Source organism: Tyto alba, unplaced genomic scaffold (genome assembly GCF_018691265.1).
Source record: "Tyto alba isolate M040663 unplaced genomic scaffold, T.alba_DEE_v4.0 Super-Scaffold_1000006, whole genome shotgun sequence".
NCBI classification, from domain to species: domain Eukaryota; kingdom Metazoa; phylum Chordata; class Aves; order Strigiformes; family Tytonidae; genus Tyto; species Tyto alba.
The window spans coordinates 8339813-8354227 of NW_024881272.1; the positions used below are offsets into that span (position 1 = coordinate 8339813).

Sequence of the window (14415 nt, forward strand, 5' to 3'; positions counted from 1 at the left end):
GCTAAAATTTGGCTGTGTTCTTTCTCCACCCTGACAGGACATTCTCATTCTGGTAAAACTTCTTGCTTTAATTTTACACACCCAGGTAAAGGAAGCCAAGCAGCTTTTTAGCCCTTTTCTAATCTACTTGAACAAAAGCAACAAATTAATGTATTGCCACCTGCAGCTAATTACTGCCTCTGCCAAATCTGCTACCCATCTCCCAATAATGAGCAGAAGGAAACATGGTCATTTAAGCTTAGGTGGTAGCAGACAAGAAGTTGGTCAGCTGTACATCCCTAGGACAAAGAAAGCCAAGGACATCCTGGTCTATATTAGCAGGAGTGTAGTGAACAGATGGAGGGAAGGGATTCATCCCCTCAATTCATCACTTGTGAGACCACTTCTGGAGTGCTGTGTCCAGCTTTGGGCCTCCCAGCACGAAAGAGATGTTGACATACTGGCACAAGTCCAGCAGAGGCCGTGGAGGTTGTCTGGGACTTCATGTCTCTATGGAGTGTTTTGTTGGTATGGCTGTAACACTCTGCAGTTATGCTTTAGTTAGTACCAATATTTTTGTGTAGATAAGTCACTAGCATCTAGTCTGCTATTTTGGTATATGAGAAAGTGCAATTTTGTGTTCTGAAACAGCTGATACTACTAAAAAAATACCTCCTGGCCCTTCTGAGCCTTATTTGTGCAAGAAGAGCTTTGTTCTCTTCAACTTCAAAGACTGTGTATTGAGGGAATGGTCTGCTTTTGAGGAGAGCTATCACACTTACAATATAAAAGAAAGTGGCAGCATTTAACATAGGGTTTTAAAACTGGTGGTTCATTTATTGTTTGTTCACCCAATTTAAAAATATATATATAGGTAATAAAGCCAGATTTAGAATGTAAATGCTTGCTAGTGTGTATGCAAAGTTGAAAGTAAAAAATAACACTGTTTACTTTTTTGCTTTTGTTTTATTTTTAGGATTTCTTCTTTTATTCACTAGTATATGATCCTCAACAAAAGACCCTACTTGCTGATAAAGGAGAGATTCGAGTTGGAAACAGATACCAGGCAGATATAACAGACTTACTAAAAGAGGGTAATTTCCATAATTTATTTAAATTGTCAAGAAGTTGTGTCAAATGTGGCCACTTTTATGTGTGTGGCCTGCAGAGGTGTGGGAAGTGGAGGTTTCAACTGACAGGACATGTGTACAACAACGGTCTGGTTTGTTGGTGACCGAAACTGTTGCCTGCTGAACACAATTAGTTATGTCTCAAACCAGTCTTTAAATGGGCATTTGTCCAAATCATAAAAGTTGTTGAAACAAATTGAATTAATTGGTGCTCTCAGAGCTTGCACTCTTTTTTTTAAGAGAATTCAGACTTTCCATGGGTAACACAAATTTCCATCACTCCTGCAAAGCCTTTTGTGTTTTTAATCAAGCCTCACTTCCCTGTGAGAACCCCTCCCAAATTACTGCCAGTTAAGTGCTGTCTCCCCTCATCAATTTGCCCATTATTGCTGGGTGCCTTTTCCTCGGAGCCCTTTCCCCATCCCAAGTGCTGGCTGCCAGCCAGCCTAGACTTCTCACCTGCAGAACAGGCAGGAGGAAGAATTTGCTGGCCTGAAACAGTTGCGAGGCCTCAACCTGCACTCACTGTGTCATGGAGCAGTAGAACCATGAGGACCCTGGTCCAAAGAAAAGGGAGTGGAAGCCGTAATCGATACTAGTTACCAAAGAGGAACTGACTTTAGATTTGTCTTTGTGCTACCCTCCAGATCCAAAAGTGGGTGGAAAAACTGAGAGGGATGGGGAACATTGGCATCTTAATTGCTCCTTTCTGAGACCCTTGTCATGCATGGGGAAATGTCTGTTGGTATGCTTCTTCTAAGAGAACAGGGGTTGTGACCTATGTTGGAAGGACCTTCTGCAGACTGTATGGACAGAGATGTGAAAGCAGTGAGATGCTTCTATCTTTGCTTAGCAGCTTTGCTGATAGTGTTAGCCTCATGTTTGAACAGGCAAACAAATTGGTCAGGACTTTTGTTTAATTTGTCTATGAAACTGGTATTTATTCAGCAGCTGGGCAAGCCTCCTAAGCAAGGATGAACTAATTTGAAAGGCATTCTCTTCCCTCAGCTGGCCAACACAGGGCTTCATAGAAGGATAATTTCCAGATGCTTTAAAGGGAGCAGAAAAAAGAAAAAAAACCTCTCAGTAGCTCCTGTATTTTTCCAGGGTATTTTGGTTTGTGTAGAGTCAGGAAAATAAAAGCAAGAGAGTCTCATGCCATGATTTTCCCCTTAGAAAGCAGCTGATGCAAGTTGAACCAGCTATTCTTTGCCTGCTCAGAGCAGCTGGGAGTGTGTCTGTTTTCTTGGAACTGCTGCAAGATAAAGGAGAGAAGGAAGCTGGGTGCTAAAGAGAGACTGCCTGGTTGGGAGAAGGATGTACTGTTTCCCATTACATGTGTCCTTTGAAACCAGTTCTTCAAAATCCGATTCCTTGATTCAGATGAGCTGTGTTGCTGTGTCTGTCGAGCTGAAATTGCTACAGATAAATGAGTGAATGACATTTTCACAAAGGCCTGTTAGAGTAACTGAGATGGGTTGGCAGTTAACTTATTGTGAGCTAAAAAAATCTAAACTATTAATTTATTTTTAAAATGACCATACTGAGCATTTCTAATGTGTTTTTCAACCAGGTGAGGATGATGGAAGAGATCAGTCAAAACTTGAGACAAAAGTCTGGGAAGCCTTTAACCCACTAGTAGACAAGCAGATAGACCAGTTCCTGGTAGTAGCACGGTAAGAGCATTTTACCTCTTCTAGAATAAGTAAATGTTAATAACTCTTCTTTTCCAAGTGCCTTTTATGTTCTTTTTGCTTTACTAGTATTTGGTTGCTTGATTCATCTGCTCTGTTTTGAAATGATGAACATTCTATATGCCTTCCTGGGAATTGCATGACTTTAGGAACAGCTTCTCAGATTTACAACCTAATTAATCACTTCCATAAAACAAAAGCAAATGACATGTAAAAACTATCCTGTAATTGGTGAGGTTTTTCAGATTCTTCGGCCAGAACGCAGAAGGCTTAGTGAATGAACTCAGTTCTTGACAGTTCATTACTCTGTTTTCTCCCATTTTCAAATCCAGTGACATTTTAGCATCCATTAATAGTTTGCTAAGAAGGCTGGTAAAGTGTTTTTGATGGAGTGTGGATGCTTTCTAATACCTAGATTCCAATAGGTAGGCACAATAAAGTAAAACACTGCAGGTCTGTACAGATGGTGAAATACATGCTTTTATTTAAGTCCAAAGCAATCTTTGATCAACTTTTGCTTTTTAAAATGTTCTTGAATTTTTTTCATTTGTATGCATTTATATGAACAGAAGTCTGTGCTAAATTTTGGGCTCTCATAGCAACTGGTGACTGGATAATTTTGGGGAAAAACAAAAAGATAATACTCTCCAAATTCTGTCTTTTAGGTAAGTTTATAGGACTCTATGGGAGGAATGTGGCGTGAGTAGATGGATAGTTGATGTTTTCAATCAGTGAAGCAAGTTATCATTGGATATGGTTAGGAAAGGGGTGTGTAAAGTTACAAGCTGCTAGTGGTATCTGGTCTGCTTGTCTTGAGAGTTCTGCTCATTGGCCATGGTATCTGATAAACGTGGACCTTGACTTGCAGGGCAGCCTGCTCCAGCTGTGGGGTTTTGCCCTGCCAAAAGGGAGTTATGCCCATGTTTCAGACGCTCTGTTGAATTGGTCAGAAAAACGAAGATGATGATGAAATGCAGTGCTTTAAGTACCCAAGATGAAAAGTGTGCATACTCAGAAATAAACCCAAATCAATTTTTCTATGTACTTTGAAGATAGAATTTGCCATTATTACGAACTTTGGCCAAAATTTTTGAAAACGGCTATTCTGAATTGCAGCACCTTAAAAACCTTTGCATGGCTGCTTGGGCCTTGTGTGTGAGTCCAGTAACAGGTAGCCAAGAGTGAAACTAGGTTGGTTAAAGTTGAAAATGTTAACTGCAGTCCAGACTGACGAAAATATCACAGTTCAGAATCCATTAATACATTTTTGGCTTTGGTTAAGCATGTGTTTTTTGTTATATAGACTTTTTTAAGGTTCATAAAGTTCATAGTGTTCTGACTACACTAAAGAATCACCATAAAATTTAGGCTCTTGGAAGTTTCGCTGTGCTGCTTACATGATATATTGCTGTTACCCTTGACCTGTGCCAACATTACAATCTAACTGGCTAAGTGATTTATGTGTAGAAGATTAATTCTGCTTGATCAGAGGGACATAGGGAAATGGATGAAAATGAGGAGAGGATAATCTCCACCAGCGATGGTGCAGAACAGATGAAGGAGTGATGGGGAGAGCTGGAGTATCTCCAGCAAAGGGTATTCCTGCTTCTATAGGGGATCCTTCTTGACAAGGCTGCAGTTTCACAGTTGCTTCTAACCAAGCGTAGTACAGGACACTACCAAAAAGCTAAGAACTTTGTTTTCTGGGTTAATTTTCAGCAGGATTGATTCAAATTGCCACTCAGCCACAAAGTGCTCTGGTGTTGGTGTCAGGAAGACCCAACAAGAAGAGAGAGGGTAGAAGTGCTCCGGCAGAAGGGGGTTTGCATGTGAGCTGGTTTTGAGTGACCATAGAGCTGCTTTGTGATGGGGGTTTCCACCTTGTGTAGGCTTTTGGTGGCGAAGGTGGTTTCAGTGGTTCTTCCTGGCTATTCACTGCTGATACAGCTGCTTGAGGTTGTGTGATGTAACGAGAATCACTGAAAAGATCAATATGAAAATTGCTTTGTCTGAAATCAGTAAAGTGATCCAGTTTATAATTAGATCACACACACACACACACAAAAAGTATCCGTTCAGCTAAAGCTGGGGACGTGGGAGTTGTGAAGCAGGGATGGGGACAGTGACTGGGAGGCCGGGAGGAGGGTGAAGTGTGAATCGCCACAGAAACTTGGGTGGGGGTGGCTGTTTTGGATTTTGGCCACAATTACATATTTGGTGACAACTACTGCTTAAGCATCTACCTATCCTACTCCTGCACTGCTTGGCACTAGTTTGTTCCCCTGTGTGCTCAACCAGTTCTGGAAGTGATCTGAGTGGAGGCCCCCCACTCATGGGGAAGACACCCCACTGTTTTTTTTTGTTGTTGTAGTTGCCCAGAGGAGTTCAGCTCCAGTTCACTGTGCAGGAGCACAAGCGTTTCATCCATGTGATGTAGCAAGCAGCAAGGGGAGTAGGAATTGCTGGAACCGATGTTCCTGTTAAAAGTTTCGCCAACTAATTTCTTTAGGAGTAAAATGAGAAGCGTGGGGGATTGTGGCCTCAGATGCAGGAATGGCTGGCATTGGGAAGTATTTGAGAATTGCTATATTCTTAGGCAGGCTATATAATACGTACGTGTTGTACAATATTAAGTTATAAAATAAAGATTCTTTTTTATTTTACCAAAACTTTTAGAAAAATGGTTGTATTACTGCATTTTTTCTGTCTGGTCTTGGCATCTGTCTCTACCTTTGGACAATGCAGCACTGCTCTTGCTGTTGTGGAGGAGACTTGCCATTCATAAAGCTTGCTTGTGCTCAGTTTCTGTTAAAGCTTAAGTCTGTTGAGAGACCCTGCACATGGGTTGGGGCAATCCCATGTACAAATCCAGGCTGGGTGATGAGTGGATTGAGAGCAGCCCTGCGGAGAAGATCTCTGAGGTATTAGTAGATGGAAAACTGACTGTGAGCCAGTGATGTGCGCTCGCAGCCCAGAAAGCCAACCGCGTCCTGGGCTGCATCCAGAGCAGCGTGGCCAGCAGGTCAAGGGAGGGGATTCTCCCCCTCTGCTCTTGTGACACCCCCCTGCAGTGCTGTGTCCAGCTCTGGGGTCCCCAACATCAGAATGACATAGAGGTGCTTGAGCGGATCCAGAGGAGGCCTTGAAGATGCTGGGGGGGCTGGAGCAGCTCCCCTGGGAGGCCAGGCTGAGAGAGTTGGGGGGGTTCAGCCTGGAGAAGGCTCCAGGGAGACCTTAGAGCGGCCTCCCAGGGCTTAAAGAGGGGGTACAGGGAAGGTGGGGAGGGACTGTGTATCAGGAGGTGTAGGGGTAAGATGAGGGGTAATGGTTTTAAACTGAAAGAAGGCAGATTTAGATTAGATATAAGGAAGAAATTCTTCCCTGTGAGGGTGGTGAGGCACTGGCCCAGGGTGCCCAGAGCAGCTGTGGCTGCCCCCTCCCTGGCAGGGTTCCAGGCCAGGTTGGACGGGGCTGGGAGCCCCCTGGGCTGGGGGAAGGGGGCCCTGCCCATGGCAGGGGGGTGGAACTAGATGATCTTTAAGGTCCCTTCCATCCCAAACCATTCTGTGATTCTATAAGGGGTAAGAGAATCGTTCAAAACTCCTTGCTTGTGATCCTTGCATCTTGTACTGTTTCCCCTCCTATGCCTAAGCCTCTTTGGTCGTATGAACTAAGTAGAGTAGAGTGTTCATAATAACAAACCACATCTGAAGAGAGCGGTCTCTGGCTCAGAACTAGTGCCAAACCATGTAATCTTGTTACTGAGAAATGGAGTCTGCTGATCTCAAAAAGTGTTGGTTGGGTGTTTATATTTATGCTTGTTTTGCATGCAAAGTTAATGCTCTGTTTAATTTCTTTCAGGTCTGTTGGTACTTTTGCCCGAGCGCTAGATTGCAGTAGTTCTGTCAGACAGCCAAGTTTGCACATGAGTGCTGCAGCAGCCTCTAGGGACATCACACTGGTAAGATTTTTAAGAGGACCTTAAGGTTTTGAGAGATGCAAAATACTCACCTCAGCAATAACAGTTGGCAAAGAGAGAGGGGCAGATGGATTGTAATTGTGGCCTGCTGTGAAGCAGATCCTGCCTTTGTAAAAGAAGCCTTTATTTACATATGAAGTAAGTTTTTCTGGCCCTGTGCCTCCTGTGATCCATCATGGATAAATCTATGAGATAATTTTATCTTTGTTTTGCTTTATTACAATGTTTTGATGACATGCTTCACAGCCCATCTCTTGCATGGGCTTAGTAACTGTCTTGAGAAGAATGCAAATGATTATCTGCCTGTCTGCAGTGTTATAACGTCAGAGTGCCATTCCTCATCACTTCTCCAACACCAGACTGTCATTGGCATCCTTGGGCAAGATCATCTGGGCAAAAAACTTGTGGTCAGATAAGAAATTTGAGTCGATCCATTTCTTGTCTGTGACGAGCTCCACTTTAGCGTACCTGAGGAGTGGTGACATTGTTAATATTTTATAATCGTAAATGATTCTGAGTAGATAGAGGAAAGGGAAAACTCAAACTTCTATGCTAGAGAAAGTTTAATGAAAGTTTGAATAAAATTTATGAAGTCTCCAGAGAACTGTTACCAAAGCCTCACCTTATAACTGAAATAATGTGAAATCATATATAAAACAAATTCTAGGATAGAACACTGTCAATAAATTATGCATGTGCACAAGACTGGTATGATGAAAGGCAAAAAATATCCTGATTAAAACTACAGAAATAAGGAAATAAAGCCAAGCTTTCATTTACTAATATCAATTCCTCCATCACAGTGTGCTCTCAGCCCTTGTAAATCACAAGTTGCAGACACTCGTAGCTCAGCTTTCCGAGGAGTAATTGCTCGGGGGAGTAATTTTTTTTTCCTACTCAGCTGTGATGTGTGACTTAACTTGAATCTTTTTGGGGGATTTCTGGCCTTTGGGAGGACTGTATGCGTGTGTTGCTGCTCTTAAATATGTTTCTTATATGCAGTTTTTATGAATCGTTTGACAAAGAAAGTGAATGGCTAAGTTTATTAGAAAATATGCCCTTGGACCTTTGTCTATGTTCAAGGCCCATCTGTGGATGGTACCTAACAGGGCTGCTCACTGCTGGGGTGAGTGGGTCTCTATCCTGTGCATTTTCTTAACAGTATTGCTACAGTGGTGGTGATGGTGAGTAGCTAAATAGGAATTATTGATATGCAAGGGATTGTGTTCCACAAACCCCACTATTGTTAGTGAACGTTAGACTTGTATGCTGACAGTCACAGTGAGTCTGAGGTTGGAACAAGTTTTTACTGACTTTGTGTTAGGTATAGATAGAATACTGCACCCTCAAATCTTGGTGCAGAGTTCTTGTTATTGCTGTTTCACCGTTAAGTATTTTTTCCCCCCTAGATGCTTGTCCTTACATTTATCTTTCTTTTTTACAACCCTGTAGTTCCATGCTATGGACACTTTGCACAAAAATGTCTATGACATTTCCAAGGCAATCTCTGCGCTTGTGCCACAAGGCGGGCCAGTCCTGTGCAGAGATGAGATGGAGGAGTGGTCTGCTTCAGAGGCAAACCTCTTTGAGGAAGCGCTAGAAAAATATGGAAAAGATTTCACTGACATTCAGCAAGATTTTGTAAGTATATAAAATGAGGGCCCACATGGTGACCAGTTCTGATCAGAGACAGAGCTGGTTCACAGCTTGTCTAAACTGCTGTTTTCCTTCATGTTGAAGAAGAGGGCTTTGAACTGGAGCATGTGTCTTGCTGTAAATTGGGGAAACGCAGACCTCATACTGATGACAGCCTGTTGTACAGTTAGAATTTCAAATCACAGATGATAGCTTTTCCTTTAGAGATGTTAATTCAAAATCATCTGCTCCACTACAGCTGAGGGAGGATTTAGGAAAGTGTTGTGACAGCCTAGCTGCTGTAGATTAATTTGTGTTTGAAGGAAAATAAGTATTGGGCCTTCTAAAACATGAAAATTTAGTCACTTCTATAATGCGATTTCAGAAAGGGCCTTTTGATTGAAAGTTTTAAATGGACTCTTGGGCATCCAAGGGAAGTGTCCTGTAGTTTGGCCAAAGCTCCACCCTAGGTGCTCAGCCTGCAGATTGAATGGAGCACTGTAAAGAGAGCCAAGTTTCACTGTATCGCTGTTCGAGTCCTCTGGAACAAAACAAGTAGTTTCAGTGTTGCTTGTCCCGTGTTCTAATCTTTTAGACAGAGGGATTTGGAAACAGCACAACACTCTTTGTGGTCCTGCTGAAATCCTTGTGCTTCTCACGCAGAGAACAGAGCTGGCAGGGCACAATTCTGTTAGTAGCCGCTACTTTTTTTTTTTTTTTTTTTTTTTTTTTTAAATGGGCTAGCTCCATAGAAGCCAAGCAAATCAGAGCTGTGATACTGTAGTTGTGGCTCTTGCTTGAGTCTTCGCTGCTCAAGTGGAGAGGGTCTGAGCCAGTGGGCTTCCTCCCACATTGTGCTTCTCTTGAATGGTTTACTGTGGAGCCAATGCAGCGTGAAGATTTACCTGCAACCTGCTCTACTTCTACACTGAAAGCACTATTTTTTGAAAGGGCATTTAATTTAACATGGGTCCCATGTGCATCTAATGCCCTCAGGAGATTCAGACACTGACTGTCTTTTTTTGTTAGGAGGGTTAGTAGTTGCAAGTCTCTGCTATAAACCGTCTGTCAAAGGAATCCTGTGAGTTTCAGTGAGGCTGTGTGCCAGCTCCATGCAATGACTGCTGCTTTTCCTTTATGTCCCTAGCTCCCATGGAAGTCCTTAACAAGCATAATAGAATATTACTATATGTGGAAAACTACAGACAGATACGTTCAGCAGGTAAGAGAGTCAGAATCACCTCTTTTATTCTAACAAAAGATGTTTTTCTTGCCTTTGAAACCAAGCATTGTTGCTTTATTCTCCCTCTTGGGGTTCAGCCTTTCCAATAGGTGGGTTCTGTAATGATCTGAAGCACTGAACAATCTCTTGTTACTGAACTCATCAGCCATTCTGTAGATAGAAACATGTAACATTGGCATTGTGCTTTCTCCTCATGTCGCTGCTACTTTATTTGTTTGGAGCTTTCAAATGTCTGGTTTGGAATTCAGTAGCTTGAGGAAGGTAATACAGTTAATTTCTGCCTGTAGAGTTCAAGGTCAGCATTATGTTCAGTTTTTACTTTTTATGGCAGGGTTTGGCAGTTGCTGTACAGCAGGCACCCATGCTAATTCTCCACCTCTGCCTGCCCATGACTTCAACTGCAGATGCATGGAGGCTAGTAAAGTGTTTTTCTGGGAAGTGTTGATGGCTCAAATTCCCAGACTCCTTATACTTGAGAATCAGCTTTGACTAGTGTTTACAATCATTTTTTTATCTCTACTTGTTTAAATACCAAGGCTGCTTGTTCCCTTAAATAAAGAAAGCACAATGCAAGCAGCATGCAAAATGTTGCAGAGTATCAGTTGCTGAAAGCTACTTACAATATTTAATGGGAAAATTAATTAAAATAAGAGAGAAATATATAATTGATTTTTCATTATAATTATCAGTATTATGCTTAGGCACCTATTTGAAGTATTAGAAGAAGTGGAGTTATAAAAATGTCTTGCTTTAACTTGCTTCATAGGAAATTCAGCCTGGGATAAAGACTAGATGCCTGAGGCATTGACCAATATTTGGCATGTGCTATATTTGGGCACCTTGGTCTGTAATGTGATTTTTTTTTTTTTTAATTTTTATTTTTTTTTACCACTTTCTCTCTGATCGAAACACTGTTTAAGTTACAGAGGGATCCTCAGGACAAATGAGAACTCTTTTTTGCATCAATTCGGTATTACTTTTTTATATTATTAACTGCATCCTCATCCCAATATTTCTGCAGGCTCATTCTTTCATTGAAACTTTTCCTTCCATTAAGGAAATGGGTGGTAGGAAAGTGGGATGGTGATGGAAGCTGGCATAGCAGGGAAAAAAGGTGCTGGAGAAGTGAGGTTGTGGTCTTTCCTTCCCCACTGAACTGTGTCTATCATTGATATAGTGAGTGCTACTTTACTGTCTGACAGCTGTTCAGGAGATGATAACTGAGTGTACTCAGCCTGTACTATTCTCAATATTTGCCCTGAGAGGAATCTAATTATCTTCTTCCCTGCATCTTACCTCACCTCACTTCCTTCAGTGATAGAAATCCATCTAGTAATATGGTAGGTATCAGAAAAAGTGAGGAAAGTTATTTTATCAGTCAGTGAAAACTAGAATCTTAGGCTGTTGCATGAAAATGTCATCCATGTGCAGTCAGAACAGCAAACTACAGTAGGAAGTCTTGGGAAAAAATAAAGCAAAAAGCACCTCTATACTACTCAAAAAGTCCACGATACATTTGCAATGGTGAAGTTCTATTTCTGCCCCTCGTGAGGTATGTAACAGTGATGGTGATGGTGGGAATAAGGGCCAGGAAGCAGTTTCTTGGGTGTTTATTCTTGGATATCCTAGGAGATCAATCAGAATAGTGTCCTGGGTGTTTGCTTCTAGGCCGATGTGCTGGGAAGGCAAAACAACTGGAGAAACTGTGCCTTGATTAGGAAGTGATTAAATTCTTTTTCTTTTTCCACTTTCTTGAACTTTCTTATTACATAGACAAAATTGCAGAGGGAATAGTTACATGAAAGACTTTGATTATTTGTTCTTGCAGCAATTAAAAAGCCCAACAAGCCTACAGTTTCTTGTACTGTTTTGCTATATTTCTCTGCAGTGGATTTTCTGTCATGGTTATACTGTACCTTACATGTGCTGCCCAGCAGCGTACCAAGGAGTGGGATTTGGGGAAAACTTCTAATTAGAGGCTCTGCACTTAGGAAACAGCATGAGTATAAGCCAAACAGGTAGAAATTGCAGTACAGAGATACCACATCAATTAAGTCTGAACTGGGCTGAAGACATCTCAAATTCTCAGCTTGTACAAGCAAATAATAGTATTAAACATTTATAAAAAGCCTAGGAGAACTATCTATATATAACCACAAAGAAAGCATAGGAAGTTGTAGTTGAAATAATGGTGTATTGCGTTTATATTTTACTTGATGTGTGCAAAGTCTTTGGCAAAGCACATCCCTCACCACTTTTTCTGGCTGTTTCTTCATAGTGTTTTGCCTGTGTAGATTCTTTCCTCGGTCTAATACCACAAGATTATTCTGGGGCTAATAGCATTTTTGTTTATAAGATATTGAAAATGTGCTAAGTAAGGATATGAAAAGTGTGTATCCCAAGTTGTTTCACTTGCCCTCCTTCTAAGAGAGTGATTAATTTATATTCCAAGACTGTATGTTATTGTATTTAAAAAAACTATTGGTAACTTGTTCATTCTTGCAGAATCTTTGGCTGAATGAACATAAAAATGTCCATTTAAACTGTCTATTTCTGCAAGTTACACAACATAGTAATGAAGTTTTTTGTCATCAGCCAATTGCCTGCTTTGATGAAAAACAGTTAGTTGGGAACTGTTTACATCCTTCTGTATTTCCTTGGAGATTTTCTTGGAGAAGGAAAGCACTGTCATAATCCTGAAGCAGAATCCATCTGTTTTTTGTCATCAAAGAAGCTAAGTTTTGAGTTGACTTAACAAAAGACCCTTTCTCAGAACTGAACAATATGGTATAGTTATGTTTGATATACCTAAGATTGAAAGGCACCTGTGAGTAGCATACTGTGGTTGAGACAGAAGCAAATGGACTTGTTTTGGAGCATGCACTTGGATCTCTTATCCAGTAATTTTAATTTGGCTTCAGCTATACTATGCTTTTGAAGGTTATCATCATAATTAGCAGTTCAATCATTTCAAGAGGAAGACTTGACCCTTCAAGAACAGAGCTGCTAGGAGTAATTCTACTGCAATGTCAATGCAGAATTTGTGGTTTGATGCAGGCTCCTGAATGTCTGTCCAAAGTGATCCCAAGAGTAGTCCTGTCAAAGACACCCTTTCAGAGTTGTCCTGAAGAAAATGAGGGAGATGCATTCCAAATTCAGTATCCCAGGTCTCCTTTGAATGCATCCTTTTCTTGAGACAGATTTCCTGTGTCAGATCACAAGAGCATCTATTTCTGATTCAGAAAGGTTTGAAATGGCATCCACTGAGTGGTGGCTTCCCCCAGTGATTTCAAAACTATTCTGGTGTGATGTTTGGGTATGCCTACATTTTCATTCAAACTAAAGGTTGAGGATCTTAAATAGTTGTGAATTCCAGGGTGATTTTTTGTTTAAAGATGTTTAAATGCTTCTACTGTTTTGCATATCATGAGGGGAAGTCCTGAAAACTTTCAAACATAAATAACACTTTCCAACTGTTGAGATGCAGCTGAGAAGAGCTAGGGACATGGCAGTGGCCAATGACGTGCACAGTGTTGAGAAGATACTGGAGAAAGTGAAAATGCCTTTATATTTGACTACATGAGGTGGGGAGCTGAAAGGAGAGAGCTCTGGGCAAATCTTGATGTGGACAGAAAACATCTCTGTTAAGGGAAAGCAAGCCTTCTTTGTACCTAGCCAAGACCTGTGAGTGAGATCTTAATGCACTAGCCTTCATAAAGTACTGTGTGGTAGCAAAGTAGAAATAACATCAAATAAATGTTTTTCTGCATGTGTAGGACATTTATCCCCAAACACCTCCTGTTAAGCCTACAGTAACGTGGAACTAGGGCAGTTTTGGCAAGCAAGTGATGGAGACCGTAGGTACCACACATCAGCATTGAGATGTGTTGCTGGAGCGCAAGCAGCTGGAAACACTTCTCCCAAATGCATCATGGACTGATTACCTTTTCCATCCCATCTGCCCTACCTCCCAGCAGCACTTGCATGTTCAGAGTTTTGAAGAAGAATAAGCAGTGTGAGAGTTCTCCTCTAAATCCAGAACATACAATTTATTTTCCCTATCATCAACTAGTAAAGAGGATGTTTGAGGTGTCCCTGTGCTGTCTACCAACCCAACTCTTACATTGTGGACCTTGAAATAGCCCCAGTGTTCTTGGATTTCTTCCATTGCTTCCTCTTTAAATGTTCACTCTTTAGAAAATGACTGCAAACATTTGCTCTTATATGTCACATATTATAAAACTTTCAAGCTCAGTGGGTAGAATGAAAGATGTCAAATCTATGGAGAGGATATATAAAGGACAAATGTTTGCACCAACTCGAATGTACAGTGCTTAGTATTTTAATCCCTTGGTCCCTGCGGGGTAGACAAGTTGGTAATATCTTCCGTTTATAGATGGGGAAAATATGATGAGGTAAATAAGAGGATACACTTAAGATGTGCATATATAAATAACTCAAAGACAAAAGATTTCATTTAGGCCAAAATACAATAAAAAGTTACAAATGATCAGGGCCTTTTTTGTGGATGAGGGCTTTGATAACTACATCAGACAACATTAAGAATTTATAGCATAAATATGCGTCAGACACAAGTCAATTAATAACTGGCAAAGGACCTAGCAAAGCACTTTCTCTGTGAAGGGATTATTCTGAAATTCTGCATGGCTACGTTTCAGGCACCTTTCTTTTGTACCTTCTGGTATCAGTCACTGTCAGAAAATAGGAAACTCATCATATCTGGTCTATTGATTG

At 41.1% G+C, this 14415-nt stretch overlaps 1 protein-coding gene across 3 annotated transcripts in view; it reads left to right on the forward strand.

Annotated features, from left to right (window-relative positions):
- Positions 1-14415, forward strand: part of MTA1 (metastasis associated 1) — an 86816-nt gene that overhangs the window by 34786 nt on the left and 37615 nt on the right. For all 3 annotated transcript variants that reach the window (XM_042806824.1, XM_042806831.1, XM_042806837.1), the window contains exons 6-10: positions 956-1073; positions 2683-2785; positions 6665-6764; positions 8235-8423; positions 9565-9639. In XM_042806824.1, coding sequence (XP_042662758.1) covers positions 956-1073; positions 2683-2785; positions 6665-6764; positions 8235-8423; positions 9565-9639 — 585 coding nt within the window. The remainder of the gene's footprint in view (positions 1-955; positions 1074-2682; positions 2786-6664; positions 6765-8234; positions 8424-9564; positions 9640-14415) is intronic.